The sequence below is a fragment of the Portunus trituberculatus genome, chromosome 13, assembly GCF_017591435.1.
Source record: "Portunus trituberculatus isolate SZX2019 chromosome 13, ASM1759143v1, whole genome shotgun sequence".
Classification (NCBI taxonomy): Eukaryota; Metazoa; Arthropoda; class Malacostraca; order Decapoda; family Portunidae; genus Portunus; species Portunus trituberculatus.
In genome coordinates, this window is record NC_059267.1 from 121,376 (window position 1) to 140,150 (window position 18,775).

Below are 18,775 nucleotides of genomic sequence, written 5' to 3' on the forward strand. Positions count from 1 at the left end.
ATCTATCGATTTTTTTTTTTTTTATTATTTATTCACTTCATTTCTATTTATATATCATTATCATAATCAAGAAACACACAAAGCTGCAGTAGTTGAAGCAGTGATGAGCTCAGACCCACTAGTGGCGGCGATGAGTGGACGCCTAAGCTGTACGAAGCTTCACCAATGTGAAACAGCGACGGTTCGATGTGTTCGACGAGCTCCTCTGGGAAGGACGCGCTGGCAGTCACCACCTGGAGGGCAACCTAACAGGATAAGAAGGACTCGTTACCATCTCGTGTTCGTATTAAATGTTCTATTGTATGATTGGTTCATGTAGACAGTTAGGTGTTATGTTCGTGTACAATATCGTTCTGTGATCCTTATAAGTGAAAGGTTTTGTGATTCGGCGGTACTGTGACAGGTTTGTGGAGTGCATCGCGGCGGTGGTGCAGCCAGCGTTGGATCAGGTTGCTGTCGAGGGTAACCAAGGAAACCGGACAGGATGTGTGCTATGGGAGGCCATGGCTCGCAGGAGCTACCTGACGGGCCGAAGATACGGGAGCCGACCTTCTTGGAGGAGCTGTGCCAGATGGGACATCTCTTCGACACCATGCTGACCGGGTACGCGCTGCGGCTGAGGACTCCGCACCGCATCACGCGCGAGGAGATGTTGAAGGCCATGTTCCATCTACGTAGGTATGTCGGGGCGGGGCGGGGCGGAGCAGGTCAGTTCAGTTCAGTTCGTGGAGGACGGTTTTTTTTTGTAAGATAATTGACCAAAGGCAAAAATTATTTGAAAAAGCCCACGGAGGTGCTGGATCCCGAATAGGGTCAAGAGTTGGCTAAATGTGTGGGGTAAATCGTAAATGTCTTGAAACCTTCCAGTGACTGATAAATGTGTGCATGCGTGCGTGTTTGGTGACAGGCGAGGAGTGTAATCCTGCGGATAAATGTGCGCTAAAGTGTTTAGTCGCAGGGAGGGAGGAGATATTTCTGTGAGGAGACTATAAAGACAGGTTATGACTGCGTCATATTCTTATTGGCAAGCTTTTCTATGCGAGTCTCCTAACACGGGTGAATTATTTGATGCAGGCCTAGTTCCGGCGAGAGGATTCCAGTCAAGAACAGTGAAGCCAATTTAGCTGGTGTCTACCATTGTGATCGCGCTATTTTCTAAGTATCACAGCTGAAATTTCCCGTTAGTGTTTCACATTGCAGGGCCTTATTGCATGACTCCTGTACAGTAGGAATATTTTTCGTTGCAATAATTTTAGTATCTAAATATTTCCTGTTGGATTCCACATTTACGCATTTTCATTTTAGACTGCACATTCGTAAGCTACATTCGATCTTGCCGGAATAGACATCTTTGATGGATTATGTAGTGTGTAATGTGTTTTGCATCGCTTCCACCAGACAGGTGCCTTGCCTCCGTATGGCCTTCTCGGGCACTGGAAGGGACATGTGGATACAGGAGGCGTCGAGTGAAAATTTGGACCTAGAGGTGAGTGTTCCCTGAACGTTGTGCTCTGAATCTAGTGACTTCTACGGATTTAGATTAGTCTTAAAAATTTATTTAAACAGATGTGAAATATTTTTGATCATAGAAGTCTACTTTGGCCCATTACAGTTCTGATGTTCAGATCCTTACATTTTTTCAAGACCTCGCTGTCTTGTGAAATCTCTCGCTCTTGCCCTGGCCAGCCTCGTCACTCTAACGAAGATGCTCGCTGCAGATGGTGGAGCATGACTCGGTTGACGAGGTGATGGCAGTGATGTCCCGGTACCGATACGTATCCCGCACTGGGCCGCTGTGGTGCGTCAAGGTGCTAGTAGGATACCCTCCCAACCGTGCTCCTGTGATGCCTGCTGAGAATCTCCCTCGACCAGACACTGGTCTGGGCACGCCTTCCCCTGAAGACCAGGACCAGCAGCCACGCCCCGGTGGTGATGGGTTCGGATGCGAACCGCTCATGCCTGGTGATATCATCGCCGTGCCTCTGAACAATCCCCATCGCTGCTTCATCTTACCCCCTGCTGCCCTGGGCCAAGATGTGCAGTACAACCCGATGATGCCCGAAGGAGGTCAGATTCAGGACGCATTTCCTCCATACGCCCCGGACTACGCCCCACCCCCAAACTTCGTCCCGCCCCCAGACGGCGTCCCGCCCCCCGACGGCGTCCCGCCCCCGACGGCGTCCCGCCCCCCGACGGCGTCCCGCCCCCCGACGGCGTCCCGCCCCCCGACGGCGTCCCACCCCCGATCTACGCTCCTGATTACGCCCCACCCCTGAACTATGACCCGGATTACGCGGTTGTCTACAGGGAAGAAAGGGCAGAGGCAGTCTTTCACGGGGAGGGAGAAGTGGTGGCGGCAGACTACAGGGAAGGGTCACCGGCACCGGCACCTGACTATATGGATGAAGGAGGAGGAGCGGTTGGCTACGACGGCCAACACCAATATCATCGCCAGCCAGGAGCAAGAGCAGCAGCTCCATATTCAGCAGCACCTCCATCTCCAGCAGCTACAGATCGATGATGAAGAGGAGGCCTATGGCAGTGGCAGTGGCAATGGCAATGGTAGTGGCAGTGGTAGTGGCAGAGATGGCGCTAGGATGTCCCCTGCAAACGACAGTCCAGATGTGCTCCCCGTAGAGGTTGACCCATACCGGCCTGACAGAATGGCAGATGCCCTAGCCAGGGAACCACGCCCACCTCCCGCCTCCAATCTCTCTGCTTCCGCCGCTGTACCCCGCGTGCGCCACATGAGTGGACAGGCGTTTCTGCCACCGGCAGCAAGAGCACAAGCAGGTGCAACTAAACCAAGGGAAGAGAAACGCCATGGCAGCGTGCAGGGTGAGGTTGACATAGAGCAGAGGAAAACTGGTGAGCAGAGGAAAACTGGTGCTTCTGCCGCGGCCCCAGCCACTGCTGTTCCCAAAGAGCTTGGGTCTGCGCGTTCTTCATTCATTGGTACTTCGAACTCGGGGTCTCCAGCCTTCATGGACACTACCCCCTCTTCTCTCTCCTCCTCCCCACCTCGGGGTATCTCTCATGTTGCGGGGCAAGTCTCCACCGCTGGCGGAGGAGCTGTCAGCTCCGGCAACAACCTTGGTGCTGGTGCTGCTAGTGCCACTGGTGCTGCCACTGCTGCTGCCAGTGGTGCTGTCACTACTGTCGGTGGTGGCGTTGGTGGTTCTGTGGTCTCCAACCCCGTCGGTGAGACGGTAGGCGGTGCTGTTTCCTTGGACAATCCCGTCGGTGAATCTGCCGGTGGTAACGTCGGTGGTGTTGCCGCTGACGACCCAATCACTAGTTCTGTCAACCCTCTCGGTGAGGCCATTGGTGGTTCTGTCATCCCCGGCTGCGAGTCTGCGAGTGGTTCTGGCAGCTCAGACCACCTTTTCGGTGAGAATGTCGGTTCTGGCAGCTCGGATAACCCTATTGGTGAGGCTGTTGGTTCTTCTGGTAACTCAGATAACCCTGTTGGTGAGGGTGTGGGTGGTTCTGCCAATTCTGATAACCCTGTCGGTGAGGCCGTTGGTGGTGCTGCCGCCAATTCGGACAACCCAGTTGGTGAGGCGATCGGTGGTTCTGTCAGCCCTTTAGGTGATGTAGGTAATGTAGTCCAGGCACAAGTCGACGATGGAAGCTTCGACGGTATCACCAATGTGGTAGTTGGCTTCCACCAAGGTATTGCCGACGGACACACCGCTATGAGGATTCTTGGCCGTCTGGTTAAGTTGCTGAACGACGTCATTATGGATGTAGAGATTAATGACTCGGTGCCCCTAGAAGGAAACTTAGAAGACCTATACAAGGAACTGCTTCAGCCAAGAATAGAGCTTCTGAGAGACGATAATTTGCACGAGATGATGTTTGAGAAAATGAGAGCGAGGGAAAAGTGGGAGTCCTGCATGAAGTGCGTTTTTGGCGAGATTGCTGGAGGAGGTGGCGGAGGCAGGAGGCCACATTATTACCCTTGTTACCACGTGCTCAGCCTGGACGCTGCGACCACCACGCAATTTCTCGAAAAGTGCGTGAATGAGAACGTAGGGCTGCGGGCAGCGTTCAGTGCCATTGTAAACATCTCCCTGATGGACATCCTTACTGCAAGGGACGTCATCAAAGACACGTACAAGTTCTTCAGCAGCCATGCAATCAACATTCGTCGCTTTTCTAATGGTCTCAATGACAAGGATGTCAATGGCTGCTTGTTTGCTCCCGTGCACATTCGCACCCCAACGCCTCGCCACGCCGCTGACAACTTCTGGGAATTTGTGCGTCGTATACACCATGACTTGAACGAGGTTCTGGATACAGACCAGGCGCTGAAGGAGCTAGCAGTGATGGAGCTAAACCCGCCAGGACAAAGAGAATACGACATGTTGTTCATGGAGCCCTTGCCGCAAATGAAAGACTACTTCACCTACCTGCTGGGGGACATCACTGAGAAGCTGACGGATGAGCAAGGTCCGAATGTAATGGTGGAGTTCGTGGAGGCCACAATGTCCCGCCACAAGTTGGGATACGCTTGCTGCCACGTGCTGCACATCTTCCAGGAAAGTCTGTGCATTACGTTGAATTATTCAACCAGGTACCTAACCGAGGAATTGGGGAAGGAATACATGTCCAACATTTACCGTCGCCTTTATGAAGTCATCTGAGAGAAGGGTCTTGTAGCCAAGATTGTAGGTGTTGTGTGGGGACTTTTGATCTGCCCGTTTGTTGCCCTCCTTGCTTCTGCAAGGCAAGCTGCCAGAGTTACTTGTATGAGGATCAGTTCCAAAATTAGCTTTATGTATCTAAACTTACAGATTTGAGTTTTCCAATATTTTCTGGCTTCTTATAATTTTTAGGGTACGATGTTTTAACTTTTTTACGCAAGTGTTAAAGATTTGTAGTACGAATGGTTTTGTTCTTACATAATTAGGACAGTTTTTTTCTTCCATAACTTGTTATGGCACAGAATAGTTTCGGCGGAAATTTTGTTCTTAATCTACCACAATTTTACTATTATGAAATAAAGTTTTAAGCAATTATCTATGTATACTGCCAACCATCCGCTTTATTTAGGGTATTAACCATGCCATTTCCTAAATGTAAGAGGAGCCAGTTTTCTCATTCCCTAAAGGATACAAGAGCAGTTACTGCATGTTCCTGGGGTTTAAGAGGAAATTCAATTTAATAAAATTTAGTTGGTATAATCTGTAAGGGATAACTCTTATTGCAGCTGGAGGAATTTCATCTCGAGGGGTCGCCGTGCCCATAAGCTGCTGCATTAATTGGGGGTAAGTATATAAACAAATTAAAGTCCTTTTATGGGACTTGAATTGAACATGAATTCAGCTCTTGAGAGGAAAGAATCTGACAACCCATAAGCTTTTTGTTGCCGCTAAGGAGAGGACAGTGAAATACATAACCAAGAATACGTAGAGGACAGAGGGACATCTTGTTTAGCTAGCATGAAGGCCCGTGTAGACGAGAGGAGACGTGAACAACTGAGCGGGTCAACGAGTCCACTCCAGCGGCGGCCCCACTCCCAGTGTGTCGGGAGTGTGGAGGTGTGCGGTGGTGGTAGTAGGGGGCCAGTTTATCAGTCGCCTGCCATATCTTTCCAGGTTATTGCGATGACTGTATCCCTCGTGTTAAGCCTTAATTAATTCTTCCCACCAGTATTGTGCGTGTAATCCGAGGAGGAAGTGATGGACACGAGGTGTTTTGAGATGGAGAGTGTACAGTAGCTACAGCTGATCTGGAAACACTTGATGGTAGTGTGTGAAGTGTCATGCTGTACTTTATCGTGAATGTTGTAATTTTCTAGTATGTGTAGGGAGCGAATAGTGTCACTAGTTTGAGTAATGAGTATTGTCGGTTTATCGATAGTGAGCGAGTGTCGGAATGTATTATGTCCGGGAAACTTGATTATCTAGAGAGGCGAGAGAGTTAGTCATGCTGTATTCTCTCCTGTAAACGGTAATTGTGTGTTTAGAGGCAGAGTGAGTGAGTGTCATGCTATATTTTGTCCAGAAAATTACGTGGCTGTGTAGGTGAGGAGTGCCGTGTTTTGATCTGAATACTGCCATTGGATTAGTTTGGAGGAGGAATGGGGGTCATATTGTATGTCCTAGAAATTGTACGTGGTAGTGTGTGTGTGTGTGTGTGTGTTTGTGTGAAGAAAGGGATTTTTATAAGACAGGTGGTCATTTCTAGCCAGCAGAAACAAAGCTTGGATGTTATGTAATCGTCTGAAGAAATGGTCATTTCTAGCCAGCAGAAACAAAGCTTGGATGTTATGTAATCGTCTGAAGAAACAAAGCTTGTGTGTTGTCATCATCATTGACCTCGTTTTGGAACTTTCATGTTAGATTTTTTTTTCAAAGTGATTACACAACAAGAGCTAAAAGTGAAATTAAGGAAAATTAATCTAAACATAACCTAATATGGTAAAAGATATTGCCCGAATCATAACTTGGTCATTTAATCTCGACTGAACATGTCTTATCCATAGTTAACCTAAATAGAAAAGATTTTTAACAGCAATGTTTTTTCTTGGTTGAAAGAATTGATTTGATGCAAAGATAGAATTTTTTTCAGTAATACCCTTGTTTTTCACCTATGAAATTGAATATTGCTTTATCAGATTCATCAGTTTTATTCATTAAAATTCTCAGTAGGGAGGGGAAGCTGGTTTGGCCGTGAGGTGTGTGTCAGGACCAGGACAAGGTGGTTGGTGAGGCATGGATGCCACCGCTCCACTCTCCCCACCAGCGGACACTGTCATCCCACTCTGCCCTCCAGAAAACAAGGCCTTGCAGGACAGGGGTGAGCTGTATGTTCAGCAAATGTCAAGAATTTGTCTGCAGTTTTCTTAAGTTTATGAACAAAGCTTTAGTTTTTTTTTCATAAGTAACCTCATTAATATTCTTATTCATTAGTATGGTTAAATCTAATTGATGTAGAAGCTTAGTTCAGTCTCAAGATATAGACAATTGTTATCTAGAATTCTATGATGTTATTCTTGATAGGATTTCCATGTAAAATCTACTAATTGATGTAGTGAAAACTATGAATATGTAGACTCAAAGAAAGCTGAACTGAATTACCTACATGAGTTGTGTATAGAAATTCAGTATGACATTCTTGCTTTATTCAATTTTTCATGTAATCTTGCACTGCAAGCAAGCTGTACAAACAAGTCTATTAATTTGTTGTGAGAGCTTAATTTGAAATTGCAGAAAGCCTAATTGAACAAGGTATACTCTTGAATTTAAAGCATTTTCATTTAATCTCCAATTTTGGAGAATCTATCTGCCCTTTCTGAGATTGGCACCTCTGTGGATCTTTTTTCTATCTTTTGTTACCCTTTGCCAGTGTCCCTCTCATGAATAAAATAAATTAGATAGTCCTGAAATATTTTGCATTCCAGGAAAACACACACACTCACAACACTTGACCTGCAGATGGCCAGCCATGTGACATAACAGGGGAGATCCACACCATCAATGCTGTGGACATGTGCAGTGTTGAGGACCAAGGCCCTGAGGAAAGGGAAGGCACATCCAGGACCCACTGCTCCACCTGCTTCCATCCCTGCATGCGGAGCCATCATCCATTGCTCTCCAACCCTACACAGCTGCAGAGATTCAAATATGCCCTCCTCTGTCCCCCACATGGCAGAGTAAGAGGGTCCAGTAGTCAAGAATGTTGTGTTTAAGACCTTTCTGTATTGTTTTCCTTTTCACCTCAGGGTAGTTATGGTGGTTAGAGTGAAGGCAGTGTGAGAGCACCACTGACTGACACACGTTATTATCGTGGATGCCATGTATATACATTGTAAGTTTTATTCTTTCATTACTTTTTTTGTGACTTTGTAGTAGTTTTTTTTTGTGTAGAATGACATGGCCAATGAAATTATAAATGCTTTAATTTCTTGTTGGTCAATCAGTTCATGCTTTGTGTTTTGCAATTTATTGGTGCTTATTCAAGGATTACTTTTTGGTTCTAAACATGAAGTACTTGAGGAGACAACTGTGAGTGTGCTGCTGATTTCTATCATGTAATGCTTGTGTATATTGTCATCAGCTGTCTGCATTACATTGCTTGCATCCAACACTTGAGAGTATTGTATATATGAAAGTTTTTTTACTTGGCAATAATTGTGATTTTGTTTGTTTGATTGTTGATGTGCAGTGATAATGTTGGCACTAATGTATTGATTCCCTGACCAGACTGTTGAGTGTTAACTGTTTGTCTGCAGGTTGGGAAATGGCTGACTGGTCTGCTGATCCTATGCCTGGTGTTTGGCTCGCTGGTGTCGCTGCTGGGGGACACGGCACTACCTGGCGGCAACATCTTCTCCCTCTTCATATTGTTCCTGGCAGCAGAGGCAGCAGGGCGGGTGGTGGAGCCCCTCAGGCTGCCGCCACTGCTGGGCATGCTAGTGGTGGGCATCCTTCTCAAGAGTGTGCCTGGTATTAACCATGTTGGCAAGAGCATCAACCAGGAGTGGTCAACAGCATTGCGGTGAGCCCTTAGCTTCCTTCCTCTCTCCTCATTCCTCACTCACTTACTCACTCTAGCCTTTGGGACCAGATATCAGAGTATTTTGTCAGGCAGTGTCAGTCTGCCCATCTGCATACTGTGACTCAGCTTTGCTGGTGGTCAGTAACACTGTCTTGGAAGATGGTTGGATTTTTAATGATTAACATGTCAATGCTATTTATACTAATTAGCATAACTATTCATAATCAACTTCACACTTATAGTAAGATGAAGTGCACTGGAGGATAATGTGTAGTTGATACTTCAAGACTAGTAAAGATTGCCAGTTCTTTTCCTGTACAAGTGTCCTTCTACAGCAACCTTGCCCTGGTGATCATCCTGCTAAGGGCAGGTCTTGGCCTTGATCCGGCTGCCTTGAAACAGCTGAGCCTGATGGTGGTGCGTCTGGCCTTCTCCCCATGTGTGGTAGAGACGCTTGTGGTGGCTGTGGTGACGCACCTTCTCCTGGGCTTCCCCTGGCTCTGGGGGCTCATGTTGGGGTGAGATCACCATACTTTATATACTGTCCAGTCATCCCTGTTGATTTATGTGCCTGAAAATCTTGCAAGACAGATGCAGGAAGTTTTCTTTCTTATGATGATATAGTTAATATACAGTATAGCATTGAGGTAATTTTTTTTTATATGTCAGAGTAGTACATACTGTCCAAGACCACCAAAGATAAGAAAAGGTCCATTGAGGTGTCAGTCCCTGAAGAAAAGTGCCAAAAAGGATTATCCAAAACTGGAGAGGTGTCTTGAAATTTTATGCCCAGCTGTTCATTAAAAATCTAAAATTCTTGATGAAGAGATGGTGGAAAATATTATTATTGGAATGAAAGTTATACAGTACTGTATTGAGAAACTTTCAGTTAAACAGACTTGAGCAAAGTGGCAGAAAGAATGTAATATTTTAAGTAGTTCCAGAATATCTGTTCCTTTCCACCAAGGGCTGATGTGGCAAGAGTATAAATGAAGTGTGTACGAGTGTGTTGCTTTGTATGGACCACTGTTTATGTATATGCCTGTGTGTTATATAGGGCTACATTCTGAACCACAACCTTTCAAAAGCTTCTAGTTAAAGTTACATAGGTTTTTAAGACTGTTTCTGTGATTCTTGTGGCAAATTAACAAAATTTCTACAGTATCAACAGAAGAAACACTTGGACCTGGCTAATCATCACTGTGGCCTTAGAAAAGGGTCTTAATGGGAAAGCAAAGGCCATATGTAGTCCACAATAAACTATTTACTTTTCTCCTATGATGTGTATTAGAATCTGCTGACTAACTGTGCTTATCATTACAAATATAGTGATGCATCCATGGACAATAGTGAGTGCATTGATGGTAACAGTGATTCGCTCCCTTCCCTCTAGCTTTGTCTTGGGAGCTGTCACACCTGCTGTCATTGTGCCGTGTATGCTGGTGTTGTCACAGAAGGGCTATGGTGTGGACAAGGGCATCCCGACACTGGTCATTGCTGCCTCCAGTGTGGACGACGTGCTGGCCATATCTGGCTTTGGTGTCCTCATGGGGATCACTTTTGCTGAAGGTGAGTTATCTGTGTTCACTCTGGGACATAGAATATTAAAGATAATAATAGATACATTCATCACTTATACTCTTAGCCCCATTGGTCCCTGGTGGAAAGGGAAAGCCACTTGGATTACTCCTGTGCATCCTAAGAGCTTTAGCATAGTGCAGCAGCTGGCTACATGCATTCATAGCAAGTCTTGATAGCATATGCTGATTTACTCCTATCTTTCCCAATGAGACTATTCCCTACTCTGCATCTCCTCCAATCCTGAGACTGCAGCAGATGCTCTCTAATTAGATTTATTATCTTTTACTATTGTCTTTCATACCACACCCTTTTTTTTCCCCACCCATTTTTAAATCATCTACTTCACACAATTTGATGTTTTCTTGCATTACTCCTTCAAACTTCTGTATAGGGGAGCTGTGGGTGGTCATCCTGAAAGGGCCCTTTGAGGTGGTGGTAGGGCTGATTTATGGCGTGGTGCTGGGCATGCTGTGCTGGGTGCTGCCTGTCCCCTCAGAGCACAACGCCCCTCTGCTCAGGTTTGTGGTGCTGCTCACTGCTGGGGTCGTGTCTCTCTTCGGAAGTCCTTTGGTGAGTAAATGGTCATTGCTTCATTGTCATTCTCTCTCCATCGCTGTTGCAAAGCTTTATTCTGCATTATATTGAAAATTTTATACATTGTTTTTAGTGTTGAGGATTGTTAGATATTGCAAGAAAAGGATTAACTGAACTTCCATTTCAGATACACTTGGGAGGTTCAGGTGCTCTGGGGTGTCTGGTCATGGCATTTGTAGCTGGCTTTGGCTGGAGGAAGCAAGGCATGACAGAGGAGGTGAGCTGGTGCTTGTGCAGTGATAGAACATTACTCTTAGGTTAAACTTCCTTAATGTCAATCCAGTGATACCAGTTACAGTAAGCCCCTGCACTTGGCGAATTAATTAGTCTGGCGAAACTACCGCCAAATGCGAATTTCGCCAAGCATGAGTTCCTTATACCATATAAATTGCTAAAAAATGCCTCAATCAGTCTTTAGTCATTGCCAAAGTTCCTCTTTTGACCCCTAAAATACCATCTTTCAAGCTTAAATCAAATCTTTTGCCTTTATATACTGTATTAGAACATATGTACAAAACAGACCAATAAACAATAAATAAAGCTAATAAGACATGATATAATGACTGTAACTCCCATTTTCTCACCCGTTTCCCTCGCCCACTTTCATCCTTGCCGCCACCACCATTGTCCTTACCCCCACTGGTACCACCTGTTGCGCTGGTAGAGGCCATGTTTGCGGTAAATCGCCAGAATTCGTTCTCACACTAGCAGAACAGAGGGTAGAACAAACAAAATGGCTGAAGGGGACTCTCACACTGTGTTCTGATAGGTTTAGAGAGGGGTCTGACGTCACCGGGAAGCCGCTTGATTCACCGTGCCTGCCAGAGGACTGCCAAGTTTGAATTCAAATTGCCAAGCGTGCACTGGGTGGTCTGTGGCCATCTTACCGCCAAAAGTGAATTTCGCCAAGCTGAGATTCGCCAAGTGCGAGGGCTTACTGTATATCTCAGCTTGAAGTTTGATGGCTGTGAGTATATATTTGAGGTATTTACTGGTTTTGATGGTATGAATTTTTTTTACATGATGTGCTAGGCTAAATGTTAAGGTTTGGGTGCTGTGTAAGTAAGTGATGTGATGTCAGCTGAGTTATCAATGTCTTCACTCTTCATGCAGAACTACGTTGACAAAATGCTGGAGCACATGTGGATGTTTTTCCAGCCTTTCCTCTTTGCCTTGATTGGTGCAGAAATTCAGGTAAATAGATTTTTGAAGAACTTTAATAAACCTTAGATTTTCTCTCTCTCTCTCTCTCTCTCTCTCTCTCTCTCTCTCTCTCTCGTAAGATGTACCGGTCTAGCATAACTCAGGGTAGTAATAGGAGTGGAAAAAGACCAACTGACTGCCAATCACTCTACAGCAGTCTGAAAAGAATTTCTTAAAATTTAATACTTGTACATTAAAATCAAGTTTCATAGCAACCCAGTGTACATAAGGTACAAGTGTAAGTGATACACACTGCCTAACTCATGATGCATACTATTGTAGAGTGTTGAGTTACAAGTAGGTTAAATTCTACATATGTAATGAAATTGGGTGAAGGTCTTGCATTGGAAAATCACTTGAGTAAAGAGACATTTTCATTTAATGAGAACAAGCTTTTCATCTAAAGTAAGAGATTTTTATTAAGCTTCAGCCTTATATATCTCAGAATTTGTAATTTCTTACTTTATTTTCTTTTATTCTTTATACTTATTGATTTGTGATATCTTCCCTTTTTTCTTTTGTTCTTTACATTTGCTGTTTATTTTTTATTTTTTATTTTTTTTTTTTTTTTATTTTTTTTTTTTTTTCTTCTTCTTCTTCTTCTTCTTCTTCTTCTTCTTCCTCCTTATTTCCAGGTGGACAAACTTGAAGGAAGCACCATTGGCTATGGCTTGTTGACATTGTTTGTTGGCTTGGTGTTCCGCATGGTGACCTCTTTCCTGGTGGTGATGGGTGGAGAACTCAACATGAAGGAGAGGCTGTTTGTGGCCTTTGCTTGGCTACCCAAGGCTACTGTGCAGGTGAGATAGCTGCTTCTTTACACATGGCATTCCTAGAGGTTGATCTATTTATTTATTTATTTTATTTATTTTTTTTTTTTTTATATATGTATATACCATGTGGGCTTTTTACGGGAATTTAGGGGCTAAAGGGGATACTTAATGCTCCCTAATAACTTATAGTATTATTCTCTACTTATTTATGCATTATTCCCTACTTATTTGTGCATTTTGAAAAGTTCATCAGAAAATCTGGTTAATATTTTGAACAGCAATCTGAACTTTTAAGTCTGCAAACTACTTTCCTTCCTTTATAGCAGAGAAAGCAGTGTATTATCAGTATTGTACAATTGTAGCTTATCTGACCTCCACCAGGCTGCCATTGGGTCCCAGGCACTGGACTACGCCAGGAAGACCAATGCAGGGCCTGAGGAAGAGAGACTTGGCGAGCAGGTAAGAGATGGACAGGAGACACAAGGAGTAAATCTGTATATTGAATTCTTAGAGGTAACAAGAGATGGAAGTGTCAATTAGTTAATAAGAAACATGAGGTAATTTGGAATATGAGAGTGCAAGGTGATGAGTGGTTGGGAAATATAACATAAATTGAAATAAATAAAAACAGTTTGAGATACAAATATGGTAATGAAGGTAACAATAATTATGAGAGTAAAGAAAGAAGTTATGAGATTAAAGAAAGAGGTTGTGAAAAACACTAAGTAGGAAAGTGAAGGAAGAGGTGATTATTGGCTCAGGAAATGGAACGAGAAAAATTGAAAATATTACAAGTATTGTGGTATTCTGTGTCTGGAAAGGAAAGATTAGTCACTCATGAAAATCTCTTCTTTTAGGATTATGATTATTACTCAAGTCAAGTTTGTGATTATGATTATTATTCAGGTTAAGTTTATAAAGACTAAGTTGAAAGTGTGAATCACGAATAAAAAATTTTCAGTCACAAATGAAATTTCATCCCTTTTTATGTCCTGTGAAACATATGTCATCTGATTCCACTAAAGTTGATGCCTTGGTGTGTGTTCTGCAGGTGCTGACCATTGCTGTACTGAGCATCCTGCTGACAGCGCCAGTGGGAGCTGCCGCCATCATGCTGACAGCCCCACGGCTCCTCGGTAAGTCCAGCCAGGCTAAAGAAGGGGTAGGTGAGATGGATGAGGCAGCAAAGGAACCCCCTGAGTAATGCCAGACAAAGGCCAGCAGGAAAAAGTGTTGCTGAGGACATGGATTCATATACCTCAGGTGTGTGTGTGTGTGAAAGTGATTTTGTAACAACTCTGGTGAATAGGTTTGTGAACAGTTTGTTGTGTGTATGTGTCCTTGCACTGAGACATTGTGGAGATATTTTTTTGTTAGGCTTCTCAGTCCAAATTGATCATACAGTTGCAATCATTTGTAAATATCTGCAGCAGCAATCACACACATCTAACTGATAAAGGAGTACATCAAGAGCTTTATTACCTGAGCTGGGGGACTCTAAAAAATAGTCCAAAAATAGTGTTATTGTATGTGTGCATCCATATGTGTGCATGATGTTTATCCATGCCATGCTACCATAATATTCAGGTGGCAGCATGTAAAAGGAATCAACTGTTTGAAGGATATTTGTGTGATCAGTGTTTTATTTTTTTCTCATTATTATATTATAAATAGAAATCCTGGAAGTGCAATCTTATTTCAGTACTAGATCAAAATGTTCAGTACTTAGCCGACATGACTCCCTGCCAATCTCCTCACAACAGTTAGTCGGAGCTCAACAATACAGTGCAATATTACCTAATACTACATAGCTGTACAGTGTGAATCCACAACCTAGAATTCAGATATCCTGCAGTATTTTCATTGCATATTTTTATACATAGATATAAAGTTGTGAATGTACATCATAACCACAGTACAGTACACATTTGACATGAGAACATGTGAAGATAAGAGAAGCTACAAGGGCCCATCACATCAAATGAAACATACCTCCCTGTTTCTAGCTACCATCCTTATCCATGAATAGTAAATGTTTGAAGTGACAGTCAAGTCCTTCAGACCAACCTTGTATTTAACAAACTTAAGGTGCAAGTTTATGTGACACTTGGGCACAAATCAGTCACCTGGTAGATGGCTCTCTCTCTCTCTCTCTCTCTCTCTCTCTCTCTCTCTCTCTCTCTCTCTCTCTCTCTCTCTCTCTCTCTCTCTCTCTCTCTCTCTCTCTCTCTCTCTCTCTCTCTCTCTCTCTCTCTCTCTCTCTCTCTCTCTCTCTCTCATTGTTCAAAACAGTTATCACTAAGGAAAATGTTCATGATATCAAGAGTTTGCTGTACAAATTACCTTGCTTGTACAACTTGCGGGAAATAGGATTACTGAGTCGTGTTCACTGAAGGCAGGATTACTGAGAGTCATGTTTATTGACAATAATGTATGTAGTATTTAGTGAAAGGTGGAGCAAGGTGCAGGTTGGTCATTTGTGCAACATTTAGGATGTGTTAAAGTAGCAATGGCCTCTACTATTGTCTTGTCAGAGGTTGCTGTAGTAGATCACTCATTTCCTCCCTACTGTCTCCTGGGTCTTAGAATAGGTCTTTTATTTTATCTTAATACTAATTTTCTTTTGATATACAGGAAAATCAGATCTCCATGTAGTTAATTAAACTTTAGTATTAAGTATTGACACATTGAAAATTACTTGAAAGGTCAATCAATATGGTAGTGAATGAATACAGCAGTGCAATACACGTGCCAAATGTTACCTCAAGAGTGATGTCTTGTCTGTGCTGCCTCCCTTCATGGTGTATCTCAGCACAATACAGAGCAACCATACTCAGTTCACTAAAAGTGCCAAATATGACAGCTGGCAGCAGTATTGATGAAGGAAAGTGTGTAAGCAAGAAGACATTGTAGTTGTGTGGAGTGTTTGATGCAGTGAGGTGTAAATAACTAGACAGAAGGGCTCAAAAAGACTTCTGCAGGTAAATTGTGTTCAACTAATGTTACATTTCTAAATTTGTCATAAATCAGAATAATTTTTCCTTTGCCCTGATTTACAAATGGATAATACTTATTTACCCTTATGTAATAAAACTTGCCATGAGAAAAAAATTGAATGAAAAAATTCTTGTTGATCTCAATATACATTTTTTAAAATTTATTTTTCTTTATTAAGGAATGTTATTCATGCATACATTATTTGTCTCAATAACACAAGTTAAGCAAGTCATGCTTTTGAAATTATAGTAAAAGATTTATGTTGACCATGTTGTTAGAATTTTATGTGCAATATGTTTCATGCAATTGGCAATACAGCCAAGAATAATGTGTTACTAAGTTAAGTTGTTAGAAGCAGAAATATATATTACACAGGGTTCATCAGGTCATGGAAACCTGGAAAAGTCATGGAATTTAAGTTTTTTTCCAAAGGCCTGTAAAAGTCATGGATAAAGCTGAAAAAAGGCCATGGTCATGGAAATTAAAAGGCATGCTTATCAAAAGCGACGTTGTTATTTTCTTGCTCGCGCATCCGTACTGTGACTAGAAACTTGTTAGTTTTAGGACGGCTTGTGTGCTCCAGTGATCTTGAAGGTGATACCGGTAGGATGATATGGTGTTGCTCTGCCAAGGTAGAATATCAAACATTCACCCCTATAACTTATAATGTGGTCCCATGACCCTTCTTCCTTACTTGTCGTTTTCATGTCATAGAGCAGCATGTAAAAGGTCCTTGAATTCTTTATTTTGGGCATGGAGAAGTCATGGAAAAGTCATGGAAAAATTTTTGTAACCAGTGGATTACAAAGCTCATCAGATTATATTAAGTAGCATTTAGTTTTAACTTTTAAGTAAGTAAGAGTTTAAATGTTATATTATTGAGAGATATAATAGTCTTGTTTAATGATGATTATTTTTAGTGGATATAGTTAAATAGTTGTTCAGTTTGAAACTGCTTGGATTATGAAAGTAATGATTTTTTTTTTCTTCGGAAGTATATGATACTAACAATGTAGCTGTTAATTAATAGCTTTGCACAGTATTTAGTTTTAAATGTAAGGCCAGTATTAGATTGTGGTTAGTTATTTGATATGTAAGCAGGAAGTGTGTTACCTCAGGGAGAGGTGAGACTATACAGCACTTACCTCCATCACAATCAATCAAGCAGCCATCCCTTTCACAAGCAAAAAAGTCATCCATCTCAAGAAGATTGTGGCATCGTAGTAACTATTCAGTTCCACCTTGCTTGCATGCTGCAGGGAAGATGCTAGGCGTACTGCACTGAAACCTGCAACACTGATCTCAGCATGACTTTGAGTGCAATAGTAAAGATGTTCAGTGTATAAGTGAGTATCATAAGTACAATAGTGATGACTCAACATTCCATAATCAATCATGTGCAATAATCAGGTCATTCACTTACGGTGGGTAGGACTGAAACCACTCACACACCACACGCCGTGACAGTAAGACCCAAACCCCTTAAGTTGCATCCTGTACCTACTTCGGTTAAAGATTAAGAGACTCACCTATTTGCCTAACTGTGCCCAGGACTCAAACCTGGGACTTCTCGGTTGTAAGCTGAGGGTGCTACCACTACACCATATGGTGTGTGGTGTGTAGTGATCTGTGTTGCTGTGTACAGTGAGGCAATCCAGTGTATTGTGTTATCCTTTCATTCTTCATGGCAAAGTGAAGAATCTGCTGTTTGAGTAGCATTATGATTGTACTGAAAATATATAAGCAAACATACTGTACTGTTAGATAAAATGCAAGATAGACAAATCATGATGGTATGTGTGCCGCACCAAGTAAAACCTCATCTGGAAACTTGTGAAAATGTCCTTTTTTTGTTTAGACTGAAGGATACTGTCTAAGTTTATTAGGAGTCAAATCATGACTATAGTGAGCTAAAAACAAAGTAGACAATTACTTACTAGACAAATCTTGGAGGTTAATGTTCCTCACCAAGTGAAACATCTGATGGAAGTTGTTACGTTTTGTCTGAAACATGTTATAAAGTTCGGTAAGAATCAAGCAAGACAATGTTGGATGATGGCGCAAGTCAGGTAGCAACACCTACCTAGGACATTGGTCAATGCTTGGTGCTTGATTGGTGACAGTTTGGCAATTCATTCTCTCTCTCTCTCTCTCTCTCTCTCTCTCTCTCTCTCTCTCTCTCTCTCTCTCTCTCTCTCTCTCTCTCTCTCTCTCTCTCTCTCTCTCTCTCTCTCTCTCTCTCTCTCTCTCTCTCTCTGACAGTTTAATGGATTTTTTATTTTTCCTTAGCCTGTGTTCTTGATTCATACAAAGGGTAGCTGGACTTGAGTACCTCTGGTGGATATGCTACACATATATATATGGTGTGGGTGGATGTTGGTTTGCTTTGACAATTTTGCCATTGTAAGTCTGTTCCATGTATGTGTAAGTCAATAAACATATTTGATTTATTATGATGTGTGTGCAGAGGTGGGCAAAAGATCCCTTATATCCACTCCTCCCCTCCTCCACCCTGAGTGGACTTCCAAATCATGAGTGGAGGAGTGCAAGTGCCAAAAATTTTAAATAAGAGTGGAGGAGTGGGAAGCAGACACTTCAAAATCAGAGCCCTCTTCCATTCACTCTTTTTTCTCATTCTCTGCTTGCACAGTCCGCTCTTCTGCTCACGCTCTCTTTTCTTACTCTCCGTTTGTGCTCCTCTCCACTTGTGCTCTCCACTCTCTGCTCACAAGTTAGGTGATGAGGGTGAAGAGGAAAAGGAGGAGAAGGAAGAGGAGTAGATTTAACTTCCTGGGTATTCATTTACTAACCTTGTTTATCCAAGAAATTCAACTGAGGGAAAAAAAACTCATTCAAATTCTCTCTCTCTCTCTCTCTCTCTCTCTCTCTCTCTCTCTCTCTCTCTCTCTCTCTCTCTCTCTCTCTCTCTCTCTCTCTCTCTCTCTCTCTCTCTCTCTCTCTCCCCCCCCACTATGCTACTGCCTCTCTAAATAGATAGATAAATAAATAGGATAGGAGATGATGGTTAAGATAGGAAATAAAAAATAGATAGATAAATAGGATAGGAGGTAATGGTTAAGATAGAAAATATGAAAAAATATGAGTGAAGACATTGGAGA

General features: G+C 42.8%; 4 protein-coding genes across 14 annotated transcripts in view; all 4 read left to right on the plus strand.

The window, feature by feature from the left end:
- The first annotated feature begins 120 nt into the window (after positions 1–120).
- LOC123503179 (neural Wiskott-Aldrich syndrome protein-like) lies at positions 121–2,276 on the plus strand. The gene is made up of 4 exons (XM_045252724.1): positions 121–279; positions 404–678; positions 1,399–1,486; positions 1,719–2,276. Exons 2-4 carry the CDS (start codon positions 485–487, stop codon positions 2,274–2,276), a joined length of 840 nt encoding a protein of 279 aa, XP_045108659.1. The 5' UTR covers positions 121–279; positions 404–484.
- Positions 2,277–2,279: 3 nt separating this feature from the next.
- Positions 2,280–5,022, plus strand: LOC123503173. Its single transcript, XM_045252695.1, has one exon. It carries the CDS (start codon positions 2,280–2,282, stop codon positions 4,647–4,649), a length of 2,370 nt encoding a protein of 789 aa, XP_045108630.1. The 3' UTR covers positions 4,650–5,022.
- A 267-nt stretch (positions 5,023–5,289) lies between these two features.
- LOC123503176 (sodium/hydrogen exchanger 9B2-like) lies at positions 5,290–18,107 on the plus strand. Of its 11 annotated transcripts, none has more exons than XM_045252705.1 (12): positions 5,290–5,753; positions 6,657–6,814; positions 7,446–7,663; positions 8,243–8,508; positions 8,844–9,026; positions 9,902–10,077; positions 10,481–10,659; positions 10,811–10,900; positions 11,797–11,877; positions 12,522–12,686; positions 13,041–13,118; positions 13,711–18,107. In XM_045252705.1, the coding sequence occupies exons 2-12, from the start codon at positions 6,727–6,729 to the stop codon at positions 13,861–13,863; spliced, it is 1,677 nt and encodes a 558-aa protein (XP_045108640.1). In that variant the 5' UTR covers positions 5,290–5,753; positions 6,657–6,726; the 3' UTR covers positions 13,864–18,107. The 11 variants fall into 11 exon arrangements, with proteins under 11 accessions (XP_045108640.1, XP_045108644.1, XP_045108641.1 ...); XM_045252709.1 differs by having other exon boundaries at positions 6,660–6,814; XM_045252706.1 differs by having other exon boundaries at positions 5,290–5,603.
- The window catches only part of LOC123503171 (serine/threonine-protein kinase SIK3-like), a 55,167-nt gene continuing 50,186 nt past the window's right edge, over positions 13,795–18,775 (plus strand). Inside the window, exon 1 of the mRNA XM_045252691.1 lies at positions 13,795–13,922. Coding sequence (XP_045108626.1) covers positions 13,863–13,922 — 60 coding nt within the window. The 5' untranslated portion in view covers positions 13,795–13,862. The remainder of the gene's footprint in view (positions 13,923–18,775) is intronic.

Coding starts and splice junctions, on each gene's coding strand:
- LOC123503173 (XM_045252695.1), top strand. CDS start 2,280: ATGACCCGGATTACGCGGTTGTCTACAGGGAAGAAAGGGCAGAGGCAG.
- LOC123503179 (XM_045252724.1), top strand. CDS start 485: ATGTGTGCTATGGGAGGCCATGGCTCGCAGGAGCTACCTGACGGGCCG. Junction 679..1,398: donor GCCATGTTCCATCTACGTAG/GTATGTCGGGGC, acceptor CGCTTCCACCAG/ACAGGTGCCTTGCCTCCGTA. Junction 1,487..1,718: donor GTGAAAATTTGGACCTAGAG/GTGAGTGTTCCC, acceptor TGCTCGCTGCAG/ATGGTGGAGCATGACTCGGT.
- LOC123503176 (XM_045252705.1), top strand. CDS start 6,727: ATGCCACCGCTCCACTCTCCCCACCAGCGGACACTGTCATCCCACTCT. Junction 7,664..8,242: donor TCTGTCCCCCACATGGCAGA/GTAAGAGGGTCC, acceptor GTTTGTCTGCAG/GTTGGGAAATGGCTGACTGG. Junction 9,027..9,901: donor CTCTGGGGGCTCATGTTGGG/GTGAGATCACCA, acceptor CCTTCCCTCTAG/CTTTGTCTTGGGAGCTGTCA.